Below are 21,322 nucleotides of genomic sequence, written 5' to 3' on the forward strand. Positions count from 1 at the left end.
TCTAGCCTTCCTACCCCCACCCCCCAGGTAGGGTCTCACTGTAGCTTAGGCTGACCTGGAATTCACTATGTAGTCTCAGGGTGGCCTTGAACTCATGCACACTAGGGCTGGAGAGATATCTTAGCAGGTAAGGCACTTGCCTGCAAAGCCTAAGGATTCATGTTTGTCTCTCCAGGTCCCATGTAAGCCAGATGTACAAGGTGACATAAGCACACAAGGTCTCTCTCTCTGTCTCTCTCTCTCTCTCACATACACACAAAGTGGCGCTCGCATCTGGAGTGTGATTACAGTGGCTGAAGGCTCTGCTTGCCAATTTTCTCCCTTACTCTTGCTCTCTAACTCTCACTTTCTTGCATTAAAAGTGAAAAAAGGCCAATCTGTTGGGATTGCCTAAAAAAAAAATATCATGCGTATCATTCCTGGCTTGCCCTTTCTTTCTTCCTTCCTCTTTCCTTCCCTCCCTCCCTCCCTCTTTCTTTCTTTTCTTCTCCCCCCCCCCCCCCGAGTTAGGGTCTCACTGTAGCCCAGGCTGATCTGGAATTCACTATGTAGTCTCAGGGTAGTCTCGAACTCAGGGCAATCCTCTTACCTCTGCCTCCCAAGTGCTGGGATTAAAGGCATGCACCACCACACCCAGCTTCTTTTATTTATTTATTTGAGAGAGGGAATGAGAAGGAAGGAGGGAGGGAGAGAGAGAGATTGGGCATGCCAGGGTCTCCAGCTATTGCAAACAAACTCCAGACACATGTACCACCTTGTGCTCCTGGCTTATGTGGGTCCTAGGGAATTGAACTGAGGTACTTTGGCTTTGTAGGCAAATGCCTTAACCACTAAGCCATCTCTCCAGCCTCTTTCTTTCTCTCTTTCTTTTTTTTGAGGTAGTGTCTCGTTCTAGCTCAGGCCTAACTGGAATTTACTATATAGTTTCAGGCTGGCCTCGAACTCATAACAATCCTCCCCAGTGCTGGAATTAAAGGTGTGTACCATCATGTCCAGTTCCTGGTGTGTGTGTGTATATGTGTGTGTGTTCATGTGTGAGTGTTCATGTGTGTGAGCCATGGCATGTGTATGGAGGTCAGAGCACTTTGGGGTGTCTGTCCTCACTGTCCACCTCCTTTGAGACAGTCTGTCTCTAGATCTTGGTCCTTTGTTTTTTATTGCACTTTCTGCAAGTTCCCAGAAAATTCTCGTGTGTCTGCTTTCTGCATTGCTGTCAGTGTCCTGTGATTGCAGAAGCCTGACACGGCTTCTGTCTTTTACGTAGGGCGTGGGGAGGATTAAACTCGGGTACTCATACTTAAGCAATGAGTGCTTTATCTAGAGCCATCTTCCCAGCTCCTATTTTTGTTTGTTTATTTTTGCTTTTTTTTTTCCGAGGTAGGGTCTTGCTCTGGCCCAGGCTGACCTGGAATTCACTATGTAGTCTGGGTGGCCTTGAACTCAAAATCCTCCTACTTCTGCCTCCCGAGTGCTAGGATTAAAGACATACACCACCATGCCCCATGCACCACCATGCCCGCTCCATTGTATGTTTCGTTATGTATTTCTTTTTTATTTTTATTTATTTATTTTGAGAGCGACAGACATAAAGAAAGAGGCAGATATACATAGAGAGAGAGAATGGGCGCGCCAGGGCTTCCAGCCACTGCAAATGAACTCCAGATGCGTGCGCCCCCTTGTGCATCTGGCTAGCGTGGGTCCTGGGGAATCGAACCTCGAACCGGGGTCCTTAGGCTTCACAGGCAAGCCCTTAACCGCTAAGCCATCTCTCCAGCCCTTGTTATATATTTCTATATGTATGCTCTGTACAAAATGACAGTTGAATACTTTCAAATCTTTCAGGTGTACATACTAACGTGTGCATATCAAGTTTTAGTTATATTTTCAACACCTAGTTTTTATGCTGGAGCCTTATAAGGTTGGTTGTGACTGCGTGAGTAGGTCTTTGGTGTATCTGCCCGGTGGTCAAAGCATTTACTTAACCATTGCACTGAGACAAAGCAGGCGGAGTATAGCTCAGCCCCTTGTGCAGAGGAAGCAGGGAGGTGAGTCTGTCTCTCTTTGTAGAAGTTTGAGGCATCCTTCAGCCTCTGCATTCTCTAAATAGAGAGCTAATTCTTAAAACTTGAACCTGTTCCAAACCCTCATGAAGATAAAGCAAAATAGTTTTGCTGCAGATTTCAGGGTTATGGGGAAGTGGATATGGTAGTAGGAGAATTAGGCTAAGATTTATTTAAGGCAGCTTTTTTTTGTATAGGCTATGGATCAAAATTTTTTTTTTTCTGGTTATAGAAAACCTCCAACAAGGCATTTTTGATCACTGTGAGGCTCAGACTCACTTTTGTTCATTTTTTAAAAGAATATTATTTATTTAAGAGAGAGAGAATGGGCATGCCAGGGCCTCCAGCTGCTACAAACAAACTCCAGATGCATGTGTCACCTTGTACATCTGGCTTACATGGGTCCTGGGGAATCGAACTGTGGTCCTTTGGCTTTGCAGGTAAGTGCCTTAACTGCTAAGCCATTTCTTCAGCCCTTGTTTACTTTTTTAAAAAGTTATTTACAGAGAGAAAGAGAAGGAGCAAGGGTTAGGGGAAGAAAGAGAATAGGTGTGCCAGGAACTCCTGCCACTGCAAACAAAGTTCAGACATGTACCACTTTGGGTACTGGAAAATCAAACCCAGCTTTGCAAGCAAGCACCTTTAACCTCTGAGTCATCTCTCCAGCCCTGTTTGTTTTACATTTTGAGATAGACTGTGCAGCTCAGACTGGCCTCCTGGCCGTTGGAGACCAAGCTGGCCTCAGACTCATGATTCTCCTGCCTCTGACTTCCAGGTGCTATAGTTCTGTAACTTGCACCACTATGCAATTTCTATCAAATACATTTCCCAATATGGGCTGGACATGGTTCAGAAAATGGACTCTGAAACAGTAGCCTTCACATCTTGTAAATACCAGACCAGTGACTTTCTGTGAGGATATGTGAAAACATGTTTGTCTGACTTCCTTGTAGCTTTAAGGAAATGCCATTTCAACTATGCACAGAGGTGATGGGTTACTAAGGGTCTGAATGAAGCTGCCAAATTGATGTGCTTTGTGGCAAGAAAAGGTGGGTTGTGGGTTTAGTACATACTTAGAGGAATAGAGAAACACCTTGATGGTTTTTTTGATTCCCATGTACGTTGAAAACATTGTTTCTATGCAATAAAGAATAAATCATTAAAGAATAATCTGCCTGCAGTAGTATACAGACTTCTTCAGCTTAATGAAAAAAGGAATGAGGGCTGGAGAGATGGCTTAGTGGTTAAGCACTTGCCTGTGAAGCCTAAGGACCCTGGTTCGAGGCTCGATTCCCCAGGACCCATGTTAGCCAGATGCACAAGGGGGCACACGTGTCTGGAGTTCATTTGCAGTGGCTGGAAGCCCTGGTTGTGCCCATTCTTTCTCTCGCTCTCTGCCTCTTTCTCTCTCTCTGTTGCTCTCAAATAAATAAAAACAAATTAAAAAAAATGAATGAATTAATAAATGAGTATTTTATCACCTCAGAAGGTTTCCAATCCTTCTAGTAACCATTAATCAGCTTGCTATCACTATCAATGATAATCATTTTCTATCCTAGGACTTCCTGTAAATGGAGTCATTGGACAGACAATCTGTTTTGTCTAGTATTTATCTAAAAGTGGGACTATTAGATGTATAAAAGATATGTGTCTAGACTTGCCATCTTGTTCCCCAGGCTGGGCTGAATCTCCTTCACCCCAGCAAGGTTAAGAGCCTTGTGTCTCCCGGTCCTCCTCAGCAGTGGTGGTGTCTGACTTTGAGCTTTTTGCTGGGCTACTGACTGTGAAATGGTCTCTCATCCTTCATTTTTTTTCTCTTTTTTGACTAGTCTTTCTACATATTCATTAGATTTAGGTTTCTTTGATGAGTTGCTTGCTTATCCCTTGTCTACTTTTTCATAGCATTATTTGTCTTTATTTTTATTTATTTAATTTGGTTTCTCAAGGTAGGGTCTCACTCTAGCTCAGGATGACCTGGAATTCACTATGTAATCTCCGGGTGGCCTCGAACTCATGGCGATCCTCCTACCTCTGCCTCCCGAGTGCTGGGATTAAAGGCATGCGCCACCACGTATGGCTTGCATTATCTGTCTTTTATTGATTATGGGAGTCTTTACATATTGTAGGTATTAATCCCTTCCTGTCTATGTGTTTTGCAGATGTCTTACTAGTTAGTGACTTACCTTTTAACTTTCTTGTATAGGTATTAAAAACTTTGCCAGGTTGGAAGGTTGACAAGAGGGTTGTTCCAAGTTTGAGGCCAAGCTAGGCTACAAAGTCCAATACAAAGAAACCCCCTCAAAAAAAGGTAATTAAAATTTTTATATCACATTGGACAAATTTTTTCCTTGTGGTTTATGTATCTTAAGAAGCCCACAAGGTTATAAAGACCCTGGAAATCCAGGCATGGTGGAGAGCTCTGCACTCCAGCGCTTGAGAGATGGAGGCAGAAGGACCAGGAATTTCAAGGCCACCATCTGCTACAGAGCAAGTTTTTGAAGGCCAACCAGGACTACATGAGACCCTGCCACCAAGAAAAGATATATGATATTTTTCTTCTGAAAGTTTGCTTTGCACTTTTACATTTAGGTCTTTCATTCAGAATTGACTTTTATGGGAGGTATGAAGTAGTAGATTATCCATAAACAATCCATTTTTTAAAAATCTGTCACAGGCTGGGGAGATTCTGGCTCAGCAATTAAAGGCACTTCCTTGCAAATCCTGCTTGCCTTGGTTTGATTCCCCAGTACCCATGTAAAGCCACATGCTCAAAGTGGCAAATGTTTCTGGAGTTCATTTGCAGTGTGCCAAAGAGTCTGGCATACCCATTCTCTCTCTCTTAAAAAAATAATTTTTTATTCTGTTTTTCAAGGTAGAGTCACTCTAGCCCACGGTGACCTGGAATTCACTATGTAGTCTCATACTGTCCTCAAACTCACAGTGATTCCCCTACCTCTGCCTCCCAAGTGCTGGGATTAAAGGTGTGTGCCACCATGCCTTGCTAAATAAGAATATTTTTAAAAGGGCTGAGGAGATGGCTTAGTGGTTAAGGAAAGGACCCAGGTTCAGTTCCCCAGTACCCACATAAAGCCAGATGCACAAAATGGCGCATGCCTCTGGAGTTCCTTTGCAGTGGCTAGAGGCCCTGGTGTGCCCATTCTGCTTTTCTTTATCTGTCTCTATCTGCCTCTTTCTCGCCTCTCTCTCTCAAATAAATAAAATATAAAAAGAATTAAAAAAAAATCTTTGTCACTTAGCGAATTTCCTTCACAAATACAAACATGTGGTTTTTGGCTGTATTCTGTTCTTACACACATGTTTGTTTTTTGTTATCTAAGTATATAGTGGATCTTAAGATCTGCTGAAGACATTGTCTTACTTGGTCTTGTGCCACTTGATCTCTGTGACTTTAAGATCCATCTGCCCATTCCATTAGAAACTAACAGTAGATGGCTGAGTGGTTAAGGTGAATGCCTGCGAAACCTAAGGACCTAGGTTCAATTCTCCAGGTCCTATATAAGCCAGCTATACTTAGTGGCGCATGCACCTGGAGTTCATTTGCAGTGGCTAGAGGCCCTGGTTTGCCCATTCTCACTCTGTCTCTGTCTCTAATAAATAAAAAAATAAAATCTTTAAAAAACAAGCCGTGCGTGGTGGCACACGCCTTTAATCCCAGCACTGGGAGGCAGAGGTAGGAGGATTGCTGCGAGTTCAAGGCCACCCTGAGACTCCATAGTGAATTCCAGGTCAGCTTGGGCTAGAGTGAGACCCTGCCTCGAAAAACAAGGCAAAACAAAACACAGGGCTAGGCACATTGCTTCATGGGTAACTGTACTTGCTATGCAAGCATGAGGACCTGAGATCCATGTAAAAGGCTGGGTCTGGCTACACATGCCTGTAACCTCAGTGTTGAGGGGGTGGGAGTAGGAGGATTGCCGGGGCCCTCTGGTTGGCCAGTCTAAAGGGGGTGCACTCTGGAAAGAGACTGTCTCGGGGAGGTAATGTGGATGAGTGATAGAGGAGGACATGTAATGTCTTCTTCTGGCCTCCAAAAATAAAGCATGCACATGGGGCACATGCATCTGCACCCCCCCATGTCTTCCCCTGGCACATGCATCTGTAACCCCAAGCCACCCAGCACACAAAACACCAAAACAAAACAAACAAACAAAAAACGCTTGAGGTTTACTGATTCATCTGGAAAATTTTGGCACTAGTGGTTTTGATTCTTACTATCCGTGCACATGATATTATTTCTGTTCCTTTAGGTCTTGGATCCTTCAATGAAATTTTATACACTTTACTCTAAAATCCTTTAAAAAATATTTTATTTGCAAGCAGAGTAAAAGAAAGACAGACAGACAGACAGACAGACACACACACACACACACACACACACACACACACACCGAGTGAGAGAGAGAATGGGGTTCACCAGGGCCTCTAGCCACTGCAAAGGAACTCCAGATGCATGATGCATCCAGCTTTATGTGGGTACTGGGAAATTGAACCAGGGTTGTTAGGCTGTTTAGGCAAGCACCTTAAGCGCTGAGCCATCTCTCTATCACTCTAAAGTCCTCTTTCAAAAAATTAAACTTTCCCACAATACATAACCCACCACCCCATGGGGAATACCAGCAACCCCACTGAGGAGGTTCCCCAGTGTAATAGGGACAGGGAGGAGGGAAAACATGCTACCAACACATCTTGTATCCATACAAAGTATGTTCTTAATAAAACATACAATAAGTTAAATTTTATTGAAGCATTATTGACATACTATAAAATTCACCTCTCCAAGGCTCTTGCACTTCTGTTAGGCTTATTACTAGAAAGCTGGGCGTGGTAGCTTATGCCCATCATGCTAGCACTCAAGAAGGAGAAGATAGGAGAATTGCTTGCAATTTCAAGGCCAGCCTGGTCTACATAGAAGGTTACAGTCTAGCCAAGGTTACATAAACTTTGTATAAAAAAAAGAAGAGAGGGATAGAGAGATGGTTTATTGGTTAAGCTCTTGCCTGTGAAGCCTAAGGACCCCGGTTTGAGGCTCAATTCCCCAGGACCCACGTTAGCCAGATGTACAAGGGGGCACACGTGTTTGGAGTTCATTTGCAGTGGCTGGAAGCTCTGGCATGCCCATTCTCTCTCTCTCTCTCACTCTCTCTCTCTCTCTTCTCCTCCTCTCTGTCTGTCACTCTCAAATAAATAAATAAAAATAAACAAAAAATTTAAAAAAAAAAAAGGAAAAAGAAGAGAAAGGGAAGGGGAAGGAAAGGAAGATGAGGGTTGAGGACATAGCATGCATGAGTGTTTGCTATCCAGCACCCGTTCCCCCAATACACACATGCTAAAAGCCTGAATTCAAGAGTTTAAGGAAGAGAAAAGTAGTAATGAGGATGTTTCTAGGTGTTCACACCAGCAGAACAAAAGGAAGCTTGTCCTTAGGCTTCCTTCCCTTTCAGTTTATAGACATTTATTTTAATATGTTTTCAAAGAAAATATCAAGTTCTTACTACACACTGAGAAATATGCTAGATGTTTGGGATCAAAATGTTGAAAAATCTTATAAAATCAAATTGTACATGTCTAGATTTCCTGGCGTGTCAAGGCAGTGGTGTAGTCTGTAGGTAGCTCTTGCAAGGTTACTTTTTAGAATATAGTAAGCAAAAGCAACCAGTAAGAACTATGAGAAATAACATGGGACAGGAGTTATAGGCATAAAAGAAATTTGTGGTGATTGCCTAGGTTTCTATTAAAAATTGGGGGGGGGGTGAGGTGCTGGAGAGATGGCTTAGAGATTTTAAGGCACTTGCCTGTGAAACCTAAGGATTTATGTTGGGCTTCAGGTCCCATGTAAGCCAGTTGCACAGGAATGTAAGAGCACAAGGTTGCACATGCACACAAGGGGGCGCATGCGTCTGGCATTCAGTTGCAGTGGCTAGAGGCCCTGACATATCATTTCTCTCTCTCTCTCTCTCTTGCATAAAAAAAAGTAAATTTTTTTTTTCTTGCAAATTTCAATTCAAAGGGATTCTAGATTCTGGTCCCATGCTTTTCTTTTCTTTTTTTTTTTAAATTTTTTAAAATTTATTTATTTGAGAGCGACAGACACAGAGAGAAAGACAGATAGAGGGAGAGAGAGAGAATGGGCACACCAGGGCTTCCAGCCTCTGCAAACGAAGTCCAGACGCATGCGCCCCCTTGTGCATCTGGCTAACATGGGACCTGGGGAACCGAGCCTCGAACCGGGGTCCTTAGGCTTCACAGGCAAGCGCTTAACCGCTAAGCCATCTCTCCAGCCCCCATGCTTTTCTTTTTATGTTCTTTCTGTGACACTACAACACATTTGGAGGTTGGGACATCTTTGCAAGTTTAATAGCTTGGCGTTTTCTCCTCCTATGGGCTAGCATTTAGGATATGATTCTGATGAAAGCCAAAGGTTTTTCTTTAAAAGGTTTCAGAACAGTTGGGAAGATGGCTCAGCAGTCAAAGAAGCTGCTTACAAAGTCTGCTGGCTTGTGCTCAATTCCCCAGCACCCATGTAAGGACTGCTGTGTAAACTTGCAGCTGTAAGAGACTGTTGTGTGCCCATGAACACATGCAAACATGTACAAATAAATAAAAATATGCTTGGAAAAGGTTTCAGAAATACTGCTCAGGCTAAAGTGATTTTAAGAAACTCAACGTGTTGTTTTGCTCTTCAATGGATGAAAAGTCATGTAATTTTTTTTTTTTTTCATTTTATTTTAGTCACTGTATGTACTCCTTGCTTCCTGGCTCCATAGGAAGCATGAGTTTGTTGGGACTTGGGACAAGAAGAAAACAAGATACCTTCCCAAGGACAACCAGACACTAAAAAATTGTCCCACACTGTGACGAGCTAACGCAACCATGTCGGACAGTGGACTTGGGGATCCTCCAGAGGGTAAGACAGTTCATACACACTGAAGCCTGTGCTGGAGAAACTAGGGCTGTGTTAAGGAAGCGCCTTTAATGACCAAATCCTCAAGTTTTGAAGTAAAGAACTCATCTAGTGGTTATTCTCATTTCTTTCATATTTACCTAGTTTGACATATTATCAGACCTAATTGTAGTGTAAAGGAGATAAATAGTTTAGACTCTGGTAATAACAGTGATCACATTAACAAACTGTAGTTCACCTTTTTTTCCCCCCAAGGTAGTATCTCACTATAGCCCAGGCTGACCTGGAACTCATTATGTAGTCTCAGGGTGGCCTCGAACTCACGGCGATCCTCCTATCCTTGTACCTCTGCCTCCTGAGTGCTGGGATTAAAGGTGTGCACCACCATGCCTGGCTCAGTTAACCTTTAAAAAGACGGCAGATACTGGGCTGGAGAGATGGCTTAGCAGTTAAGGCATTTGCCTACAAAACCAAAGACCCAGGTTCGATTCTCCAGATCCCACATTAGCCAGTTGCACAAGGGGGCACACACGTCTGGAATTCATTTGCAGTGGCTGGAGGCCCTGGTGCACGCATTCTCTCTCTCTCTGCTCTCTCTGCCTCTTTCTCTGTCCAAAAAAAAAAAAAGATTGCAGACAAATCTTTAGCATTCTCTTTATTGAATCCAGAACCTGTGATGTGCTGGGAATATTTTGAGGAGAACTTTCAATTATTGATAAAATGAAAGTTAGTCCTCCTCCTGCTTATTTATGTAGAGGAGATAGAAAATAGGTAAAATATGGCTCTTTTTGGCTCTCCTGCTCTCTGGTGTATGCACCTCCCCATCACCTCCCCTTTCCCCTTCTATCTCCTTCTTTCTCCTTCTCTCATGCTCTGTACCCTCTTGTTCTCTGCCTGATGCACACATACCCCTCTCTCCCCCTCTCAATTTCCCCATCCCCCTCCCTTTCTCCCCACCACCTATTATATTAAGTCTTAAACACAAAAAATAGGCACAATATGAAATAGATTTTTCATAAGACAATGATAACATGTTTACCTTAAATTTGTCATTAAAGAGCTCTTCAGATATATAAAAGTAGAACAGTGCAGGGAACCTCCCATGTACTTACCTCACCTCCAGTTACTGCCAGTGCACTTCTGATCTTGTTGCCTGGTGTTGCAGTCAGCTTGTGGGGGGAATAAAGAGGTTTATTTTGGCTTACAGGCTTGAGGGGAAGCTCCATGATGGTAGGGATATGACAACATGAGCAGAGGGTGAACATCACCCCCTGTCAACATCAGGTGGACAATAGCAACAGGAGAATATGCCAAACACTGACAAGGGGAAACTGGCTATAACACCCATAAGCCCACCCCCAACAATACACTGCCTCTAGAAGATGTTAATTCTCAAATATCCATCAGCTGGGAATCTAGCATTCAGAGCACCTAAGTTTATGGGGGACACCCGAATCAAACCACCACATTCTACCCCTGGCTCCCATAAACTAATAACCATCCATGATGTAAAATACAATGCATTCATCCAACTTTAAAAGTCCCCATATTTTTATATCAGTGCTAATGATGTTCAAACATCCCCATGCTCCAAGGTCTTTTAACTGAGCCATAATATCAACAAATTCCAAAATCCATAATGGCACAGAATAAACATTCACACTGTAAATGATGGCACTGGGCATAGCAAAGAAATACTCAGCCAATACAAGATTTAAAACAACCAGGGCAAACATCAAATGCTGTAGCTTCTAGTATAACAACTCTAGCCAGTGACAAATCTCTAAGTTCGACAATTCTAACCAGCAACAAGTCTCTGGAGTTCCAAGTCTGCCCCTCCAGCTAGGCTACTCACAGTCCTGGAAAACTTCACTGGGGCTGGCAGCTTTCTTTAGCAGCTGTCTCATAGTCCCAGCATCTACATTGGACCTCCACTGCAATCCACGGTTCATCCTCATGGCCCCATGGGGTCTCCATGCAGGCATCCAGCAAGCCTGCTTCACGTTGCCCATGGCCATTTCCAAAACACAAGACTGTGTTGCAAACTCAATGACCCTCTCTTTCCTGCATTTCTTATCCTCCATAATATGGGGTAGGGCGGCAGTTTGTTAATGCAGGGGGAATAAAGCAGACTTTGAAGAACAGCCCACTCGAGCACCCAGGCCCCTTCAAAAGAGTCTACATTGTTCCTGTTGCCTCAGTGCAGGGCAGCTGGCCCAATCTCAATGGTTGTAATCTCTCAAACAGTTTGCAGGTGAACGGGCAGCAGTTTAGCCCCAAAGATTTTTTTTTTCCTGTCATATCCCTCTGCTCACACCAGTTCATTTCTACACAAAGCAACCTTGCACAACTTCTCAGGACACGAGCATAACAGCAAGCTTCTCACACAAACTGCTAGCCCAGTCCAGGCAAAGCTCTTTCTCACCCTCATAAGTCAAACTTCACAGTCCATAGTTCTTACTGCATTCAGGTCTTTCAACTCTGACCAGAATAGTCCATCAAGCTGTACTTACAGCACTGCAAGGCATCTCTTAGGTCAAGATTCCAAATCCTTCCATAATCCTCTTGAAAATCAGCTCCAGAAGGCCAAAACTACACATGTCTAGCAGCAATTACTATTGCAGTCAGGTTCGCATTGCTGGTAGAATCATCCAACCAAGAGCAGCTTTTGGGACAAAAAGAGGCTTATTTTGGCTTAAAGACTCAAGGGGGAAGCTCCATGATGGCAGGGAAATGACGACATGAGTAGAGGGTGGACATCACAACCTGGCCAACATCAGGTGGACCATAGCAACAGAAGAGTGTGCCAGACACTGGCAAAGGGAAACTCGCTATAATACCCATAGTCTGCCCTCCAACAGTACACTGCCTCCAGAAGGTGTTAATTCTCAAATCTCTATCAGCTGGGAGCCTAGCATTCAGAATACCTAAGTTCATGGGGGACACCTGAATCAAACCACCACAGCTGTCCTGGATTCTCCCAGTGTAAATCTAAGGCAGCATGCTCTATTATTTCTGACTACTTTATGTCTCTTAAAGATAGATTATTTTAAAAAATTATTATTATTTTTATTTTTAAAGAGTTATTTTTATTTATATTAGAGAGAGAGAGAAAGGGCATGCCAGGGCCTCCAGCCACTGCAAATGAACTCCAGACTCATGTACCACCTTGTGCATCTAGCTTACATGGGACCTGGAGAATTGAACCTGCATGCTTAGGCTTCACAGGCATGTACCTTAACTACTAAGCCATCTCTCCAGCCCCTATTATTATTATTTTTATGGAGTGGGGAGGTAGGGTCTCACTCCAGTTTAGGCTGTTCTGGAATTCACTATGTAATCTCAGGCTGGCATTTGAACTCATAGTGTTCCTCCTACCTCTGCCTCCTGAGTGCTGGGATTAAAGGTGTGTACCACCACACCTGGCTAATTTTTTTTTTTTTTGCTGTTTTTTTTTTTTTTTTTTTTTTTTGATGTAGGGTCTCACTGTAGTCCAGGCTGACCTGGAATTCACTATGGAGTCTCAGGGTGGCCTTGAACTTACGGTGATCTTCCTACCTCTGCCTCCCAAGTTCTGGGATTAAAGGCATGTGCCACCATGCCTGGCTCTAAAATTATTTTTAAAAGCATAAGGTTGAGCTGGAGAGATGGCTTAACTGTTAAGGCATTTGCCTGCAAAGCCAAAGGATTCCAATTTGACTTTTCAGGACCCACATAAGCCAGATGCACAAGGGAGCACATACATCTGGAGTTCGTTTGCAATGGTTGGAGGCCCTGGCATGCCCCTTCTCACTCTCTTCCTCTCTCTCTCTCTCTCTGCCTCTTTCTCTCTCTCTCTCAAACAAACTAACAAATAATATGTATATTTTTAAAAAGCATAAAGTCTTAGGATGTAGCACAGCATACTTGAGTTCTGGGTTCAATCCCCAGCATTGTAAAATAGAAACAAGCTGGGTGTGGTGGTGCTTGCCCTTCATTCCAGCACTTGGGAGGTACAGGCAGGAAGATCAGGAGTTCAAGGTCCTCTTCAGCCACATCGCAAGTTCAAAGCTAGCCTGAGCTACATGAGACTGACTCAAAAAAAATAATTCAAATATCATACCTAAAAGTTAATTCTTAATATTGTCAATGTTCCCATTTCATAAATTGTTTCATGACTTTTTTTTTTTTTTTTTGATGCAAGGCCTCACTCTAGCACAGGCTGACCTGAAGCTTACTCAGTAGTCCATGCTGACCTCAAATGTATGTTGGTCCTCCTGAGTACTGGGATTAAATTGGCCATGAATGTTTTTTCACAGTTAGATTATAGTTTTCTTTGAAGTTGGGCCATACACTGCCTTGTATTGATATGTCTTTCAGGGTGCTTTTATTTTTACAACTTTATTCTAGACTATTTCAGACATACATAAAAGAGAAAATAGAGAGATGACATGAACCTCCATGAACTTATGTACATGTACCATGTCTTAAGCAGCCTCACTGCTGTGAGCATACAGCTAATATTTGTTTGTATATATTTCCTTACTTTCCCCTTTCCTCACATCTCTGACTGAAGCTCATTCTGGATCTTCTTTCATTTAGCCTTCAGTACTACAGCATACATCTCTACAGGGTGAGGATTTTGTTTTAAATATTTTTAAATATTTATTTATTTTATTTATTGAAGAGAAAGAGAGGCAGATAGAGAGACAGAATAAACTGCAAATAAAGAAAAATACCAGAAATAAAAATAAAAAAGTGGCAAGGGTGTTATGATTATGTTTAAAACAAGGAATTCTTTTATTTTACATACGTGTACATATATATTCTATTTTTTATAAATAAAATTACAGGATGCCTACATTTTTGCTTTAATTAAATGAGGGAAGGGCAAGGTGAGAAAGTGAGGGAATAGTGCAAATCAAAAATATATACATATACATAAAACAAATGGGTGCATGTTTGTGTGTTAACTTGTGGGTATGTGTATATAGGGGGGTGCACAGTCATATTTGTACACATATGTGGGAAGGCCAGAAGACAGCCTTGGGTGTCATTCCTGGAACATAGCTCACCTTTGTTTTTTTGATACAAAGTCTTTCATTGTCCCAGAGAACTTGTCAATTCGACTGGAGTGGCTGACCAGAAAGCTCCAGGGGTCTACCTGTCTCTGCCTTTCCAGTACTGGGGTTGCAAGTGCATGATACCATGCTTGGTATTTTTGCATGGGTTCTGGGGATTGAACTCAGGTCTTCATGCTTGTAAGACAAGCAATTTACCAAATGAGCTAATTTTTCAGCTCCTATTAATCTGTCAATTAATTTTTTAGATTAGTTTTGAACATAAAAATTGTTTCTAAGCAGAGAGACACACAGAGAGTGAGCATGTGTGTGCACACCAGGGCCTCTTGCTACTGCAAATGAACTTCAGATGCCTGTGCCCCTTTGTGCACCTGGCTTTATGTGGGTACCAGAAAATTGAACCAAGGTTGGCAGGCTTTGCAAGCAAGCACCTTTAACTGATGAGCCAATTCCTCAGCCTGGGATTAATTTTTGAGACAAGTTGTCTCTGTGTAGCCCAAGCTAGTCTTAAATTCACAATGCTTCTGCCTCAACCTCCCAAGTACTGTGATTATAGATGTGTACCAGCCACTATGCCTGGTTTAAGAGGATGCAGGTAATATAAGAAAAGTTGATTTTATCATTCATAGTTTTTTATATTAATATTAGTTGTTAGCTTTATTGATATGATAAGATTATTAGTCTAATCCTTGGTAGGAGCCACAAAAAGTAATGTTTAAGAAAAACACCTCGGGCTGGAAAGATGGCTTAGTGGTTAAGCACTTGCCTGTGAAGCCTATAAGGACCCTGGTTCTACACCCAGGACCCATGTTAGCTAGATGCACAAGGGGGTGCACACGTCTGGAGTTCGTTTGCAATGGCCAGAGGCCCTGGTGTGCCCATTCTGTCTCTCTCTATATATCGCCTCTTTCTCTCTCTCTGTCCGTCGCTTTCAAATAAATAAAAATAAACAAAAAAAAATTTTAAAAAAAGGAAAACACCTTATAAACCATGAAAAGCTATATCTAAATAATATTAATGGAGAACTTGTTAAAATACAGAAAATATGAGGAAATTTTTTCAATAAAACTTGTGAATTTTTTTTCCTTAGCCTCTCAAAAGGATTTGGAAAATGATTCATCAATAAATTCTCAGGCACAGGATACCACAGTCACCCCGAGTAATGCTGCAAAGACTGAAGAAGCTCAGACCCCACATCCTGCCTCTGGCCTTAACGAGGACCACCATGAGGTAGGGGCACACAATCCAGAAAGCGCAGACACACGTGGTAAGTCAGAAAGTCCAGATGAAGGACAACTTGAAAAATACCCAAAGGCTAAAACAGAGCGTGAAGACAACTTGAATTCTCAGGATGGAGAACAAGGGAGTCACCTCTCTTCAGAACATCCGAGTGAGGAGCTCTTGGATCCTGACACTAACTGCTCTCCAAGCAATGGTGACGCAGGAAGAGAAGCTGCATGCTCAGAGAGCAGCATGGCAACCCTCCCCGAGGGAGCAGATGTCAGCTCTGGAGCATCTCAGGAGCTACCTACTAGCGACTCCCCGGACACTCAGAGTCCTGGTCATTGCAGTGAGGGTCCAGAGAACCAGGCTTCCGTGAGGAGGCGACTGCCTGCACCAGGTGAGAGAACCCGCTGTACCCCTCTGCTCTGGGTTGCTCTGAGAACACAGTGTACTACTGAGAACATGGCTTAAGTCAGGCTTGCTTTTCAGAGAACTTTATGTGACTTGTGTGAATTAAGGCCTTCGGACTTTGCTCAAGGTCAATCAAAGTAATAGGACTGCAATAATGCTTTTAACCTCCTGCAGTAGCTCATTCTGTTCTATTTGATTGCTGACTGACATGCTACATTTTTTGTTTGTTTGTTTGTTTTGTTTTTCGAGGTAGGGTTTCACTTTAGCTCAGGCTCTTCTGGAATTCACTATGTAGTCTCAGAGTGGCCTCGAACTCACAGCAATCCTCCTGCCTCTGCCTCCTAAGTGCTGGGATTAAAGGCGTGAGCCACCATGCCTGGCTCAGACTGGCCTTTTTTTTTAATGTAAGAGAATAAGAACGAGAGAGAGAGAGAGAGAATTGGCATACCAGGGCATTCAGCCAATGCAATCAAACTCCAGATGTGTGAGCCCCCTTGTGCACGGGTGTGACCTTAAGCGCTTGTGTCACCTCGTGTGTCTGGCTTACGCCTTACCTGGAGAGTTGAACATGGGTCCTTGGCTTTGCAGGAATGCACCTTAACTACTAAGCCATTTCTCCAGCCCCTACTTTTTTTTATGAGAGAGAGAGAATGAGCGAGAGAGAATTGATTTGCCAGGGCCTTCAGCCACTGCAGACTCCAGACATGTGTGTGACTTTGTACATCTGGCTTTACATGGGACCTGGAGAGTCAACATGGGTCCTTGGCTTTGCGGGCAAGTGCCTTAACCACTAAGCTATCTCTCTTGCACGCCCCCTCCCCACTTTTTTTTTGTTTTCTGAGGTAGGGTGTTGCTCTAGCCCAGGCTGACCTGGAATTCACTATGTAATCTCAGACTGACCTCGAGCTGATGGTGATCCTCCTACCTCTGCCTCCCAAGTGCTGGGATTAAAGGCGTGCGCCACCATGTCCAGCTTTGTGTCACTTTTTGCTTCTGACTTTATGGGGCTGGTTTGGGCACTGAGCCCCAGGCTAGTAGGCTTTGTGAGCAAGTGCCTTGAACCATCAATCATCTTCCTATCCCTAAGTTAATTAATGAATGCATTAGCAGTGATTTTATTTATTTGTGTGTGTGTGTGTACATATGTGCCATGGCTGTGCATGGAGGTCAGAGGACATTCTCCAGGCGTCTGTGCTGTACTTTCTGGGAGATAGGGTCTCTTGCCTCTGCGAACTCTGGATTCTCCTGGCTTCCCCTCCTCAGTGTCATAGGTGTGCTGGGCTTTATGGGGGTGCTGGAGAAATTGAACCTCAGGCTGGCAGGCTTTGCAAGCAAGCACCTTGAACCTCTGAGCCATCTCCCCAACTTCTTTCTCTTCCTTCATTTTTTTTTTTTTTTTTTTGTTTGTTTTGAGGTAGGATCTCACTCTAGCCCAGGCTGACCTGGAACTCACTCTGTAGTCCCAGGCTGGCCTCAAACTCACAGTGATCCTCCTACCTCAGCCTCCTGAGTGCTGGGATTAAAGGTGTGCACCACCATGCCTGGATGCTGCCTTTTTTTTTTTTTTTTATGCCAAGCCCAACAGACTAGCCTTTCAAAATTATTTTATTTATTTGATAGTAGTCTGAGGGCAAGGACTTAGTTTCCTGTCTTTATTAAATTTCTATGGCATTTGGCACATAGTAGCAACTTTATGAACTTTGGTGAATGAATGAGTAAATGTGATTGTATGCACCATTATCTGTCATTACCATTTCACCATTATACAGGTTCACTGTGGGTAGACAAATATTGTTAGAAAAAAGATCCATGTCATGTGTGTGAAATGAGCTAACCTATAATCTTTGTATGAAATAAAATTTTACAATATGTAGTCATTCAAATAATTTGGTGAGATGTCAAAAGACATTATCTATTCTTATAGTTTACTGTCTAAAAATAATAATGTTCCTTTTTATGCCCCAGAGGCTGGAAGTCATGAAGAGGAAACACAAATAGTGAGTGAAAATGAAGAGGTTCCACGGGATCCAATAGAAAAGATTAATAAAAAAAAGTATCTCTGGAACTATGGTGAGAACAAACCTGATTTTATTGTAGTTGATTTGCATTCATGAAACCTCAGGGGAAAATGCCTAGAAAACTAATACATTGAAATACTTTTAGTTTTAATATATTTTAAAATGTTTGATAATCATAATAAAATAGAACAATAGTTTTAGGGTTTCTTTCCTTAGGGGTGCTACTGGGCATGGTGGTGCTCACTTTAATCCCAGCACTTGGGAAGCAGAGATAGGAGTATTGCTGTGAGTTCAAGGCCGGCCTAGAACTAAGAGTGAGTTCTAAGTTAGCCTGGACTAGTTTGAGGCCCTTCCTCCAAAATAAATAAATAAATAAATAAATGAAACAAAAAGAAATTCTCATAGCAGGAAGAGTCCCTCCCCCCATCCTTCCCTCTGTCCTTTCCATCCATCCATGCCTTACTTTCCTTGCTTGTTTCTTTCCTTCCTTTTTGTCCTACCCCCACCTCCCGCCATACTTGGGGTTGAACCCAGGGCCTTGTGTATGCTAAACAAATGCTTTACCACTAAAGCTACATACCTAGCAGGAGACCTTTTTTATAAACAGGAAACCAAAGCCGCATTTATTTTTATTTATTTATTTGAGAGCAACAGACAGAGAGAGAAAGAGGCAGAGAGAGAAAATGGGCGCATCAGGGCCTCCAGCCACTGCAAACGAACTCCAAATGCATGTGCCACCTTGTGCATCCAGTTTATGTGGGTCCTGGGGAATCGAGCCTTGAACCAGGGTCCTTAGGCTTCAACAGGCAAGCACTTAACCTCTAAGCCATCTCTGCAGCCCCCAAAGCTGCCTTTTTTGTTTGTGTATTGTCAGGGTCTTGCTGTGTAGACCTAATTGGTCTGGTATTCACTGGCCCAAATTGGCCTTAAACTTACAGCAGTCTGCCTCAGTCTCTAAAACTATCTATTCATTTAGAGAGTACTAATCTATCAAATGACATTTAAAAGACTTTTCCCTGAGTTCAAACTCCAGCACTTCAGAGGTAAAGACAGGGCTGGAGAGATGGCTTAGTGGTTCAGGCACTTGCCTGCAAAGCCAAAGAACCCAGATTTGAGTCTCCAGTACCCATGTAAAGCCAGATGCACAGAGTGGCATGTGCATCTGGAGGCCATTTGTTGTAGCTAGAGGCCCTGATGTGCCCATTCTCTCTTTCTCTCTCTCTCTTTCACTCAGATAAATAAATTAATACTTTTTTAAAAATAATTTTTGTTCATTTTTATTTATTTATTTGAGAGTGACAGAGACAGAAAGAGGCAGATACAGAGAGAGAATGGGCGCGCCAGGGCTTCCAGCCACTGCAAACAAACTTCAGACGCATGCGCCCCCTTGTGCATCTGGCTAACATGAGTCCTGGAGAATTGAGCCTCGAACCAGGGTCCTTAGACTTCACAGGCAAGCGCTTTAACCACTAAGCCATCTCTCCAGCCCACTTTTTTTTTTTTTAAAAGAGGTAAAGACAAGGACTTCCCAAAGTCTGCTGGCTAGCTTGTCAACCCAAATTGTTAAGTCCCAAATTGGTGGGTTCATTGAGAGACCCTGTATGGTGTTTAAATGTAAATGACCCCACAGCCTCAAGTGTTTTTGATTAAGCTTCCTCCTTTTTTGGGGGGGGGATTCAAGGTAGGGTCTCACTCTAGCCCAGGCTGACCTGGAATTCACTGTGGAGTCTCAGGCTGGCCTCGAACTCACAGCGATCCCACTACCTCTGTCTCCTGAGTGCTGGGATTAAAGGCGTGCACCACCACACCTGGTCACCCTTCCTCCTTCTTGAGATGGGGCTCTGCTACTTAGCCGGCGCTGGTCTTGAACTTGTGGCAGTCCTCCTGTTCCAACTGCTCAAATGCTGCCACCATGCCCATCTTCTACTAGACTTAGGTGTGAAAGTTTGAAAGATTTTGGCAAAAATAAATTACCACTGCCAGTAAAATCTGGCAAGCTTTGTTTGTGACTCACTTTCCATTTTTTTTCTGGTTCTTTGGCAGCTCCCATGTTTTTCGGTGGTCTGGTCGTGGCATTTGTGCTCAGCTTTGTGCTCAGCTCTGTTAATAGCTACTATTCCTCTCCAGCTCAGCAAGTGCCCCCAAACCCAGCTTTGGAGTCCTTCCTGGCTCAGTTTAGCCAATTGAAAGATAAGTTTCCAGGCCAGAGTTCCTTTCTGTGGCAGCGAGGACGCAAGTTTCTCCAAAAGCACCTCAATGTTTCCAACCCCACGGAGCCGGCCACTATCATCTTTACGGCCGCCCGCAAGGGCAAAGAGACGCTCAGGTGCCTGAGCCACCATGTTGCCGATGCCTACACCTCTTCCCAGAGAGTCTCGGCCATCTCCATTGATGGGGCTGAAAGAGCCTTGCAGGACAGTGACACCGTCAAGCTGTGGGTTGACCTGGAGCTGAGCTATGGATTTGAGAATGGTCAGAAGGCTGCTGTAGTACACCACTTTGAGTCCCTCCCTGCGGGCGCCACCCTGATCTTCTACAAGTATTGTGATCATGAAAATGCTGCCTTCAAAGATGTGGCCCTCGTCCTGACCGTCCTACTGGACGAGGAAACCTTAGAGGCAAACGTCGGCCCCAGGGAAACCGAAGAAAAAGTGAGGGATTTACTCTGGGCCAAGTTCACCAACTCTGATACCCCCAGTTCCTTCAACCACATGGACTCTGACAAACTGAGCGGCCTGTGGAGCCGTATTTCCCACCTGGTGCTGCCTGTCCAGCCAGTCCGGAACATCGAAGAACAAGGGTGCCTTTTATAACGCTAAGCGCAGAGTGGCTTGTAGAAGGCCTCGGCTTATGAAGCATCAGTTTCAAGGTCTCCCAGTCCTGTGGAATATGAATGTGAGCGAGCAACCTGAGACCTAAGGGCAGACTGCAGAAAAGAAGCTTTCAGTTTTCACTGTAAAATCTTTCTAAGCTAAGCTTGATGAAACCAACAAGTGACCTGACAGTTTTTCTTTGCCACTTAAGCAAATCAGTTTTGAAATACAGTATGGTATATAAAATAGGATTTGTTTAAATCCCCAAATCTCACAACAGAATCATTGCACAGGAGATGTGCTTAGAGTGATTTGAGTATCCTTAAAGAATTGCTTGGACATGGACTAAAGTAGTTGCAAAAGTAATGATAATCTTTAGAAAACTTTGCTATCACATGCTAAATATTTTTAAGACTTACTTTAATAATGTTGTGGGATTACATTTTATACAAATTTGTACTTTTTTTGAGGCAAGCTCAACAGACTGGCCTTTTTTCTTTCTTGTTTTTTTTTTAGTATGAGAAAGGTGGGGGTGGAGAATGGCATACCAGGGCCTCCAGCCAATGCAATCAAATATGTGTGCCATCTTGTGTGCATGTGCAGCCTTGCACACTTGCATCAACTTGTGCATCTGGCTTGTATGGGACCTTGAGTTTTGAACATGAGTCCTTAGACTTCACAGGCAAGTGCCTTAACCTCTAAGCCATCTCTCCAGCCCAAATTTGTACTTTTGAGTAGGGTAGAGAAAAGAAATTAGAATTCAGCCCACCAAATCCTTATCTAAATATGTAGTATAATAAGACACCATGCTTTT

General features: G+C 43.3%; 1 protein-coding gene across 2 annotated transcripts in view; it reads left to right on the plus strand.

The window, feature by feature from the left end:
• LOC101595540 (torsin-1A-interacting protein 2-like) overlaps nt 1-21,052 on the plus strand; it is a 29,359-nt gene extending 8,307 nt beyond the window's left edge. The window contains exons 2-6 of one of the 2 annotated variants that reach the window (XM_045130129.1): nt 4,264-4,368; nt 8,811-8,985; nt 15,133-15,663; nt 17,643-17,747; nt 19,739-21,052. In XM_045130129.1, the coding sequence (XP_044986064.1) occupies nt 8,952-8,985; nt 15,133-15,663; nt 17,643-17,747; nt 19,739-20,508 (1,440 nt within the window). In that variant the 5' untranslated portion in view covers nt 4,264-4,368; nt 8,811-8,951 and the 3' untranslated portion in view covers nt 20,509-21,052. The remainder of the gene's footprint in view (nt 1-4,263; nt 4,369-8,810; nt 8,986-15,132; nt 15,664-17,642; nt 17,748-19,738) is intronic. The other variant, XM_004658744.2, reaches the window with a different exon arrangement.
• The last annotated feature ends 270 nt before the right edge of the window (nt 21,053-21,322 follow it).

Source organism: Jaculus jaculus, chromosome 1 (assembly GCF_020740685.1).
Source record: "Jaculus jaculus isolate mJacJac1 chromosome 1, mJacJac1.mat.Y.cur, whole genome shotgun sequence".
NCBI lineage: Eukaryota > Metazoa > Chordata > Mammalia > Rodentia > Dipodidae > Jaculus > Jaculus jaculus.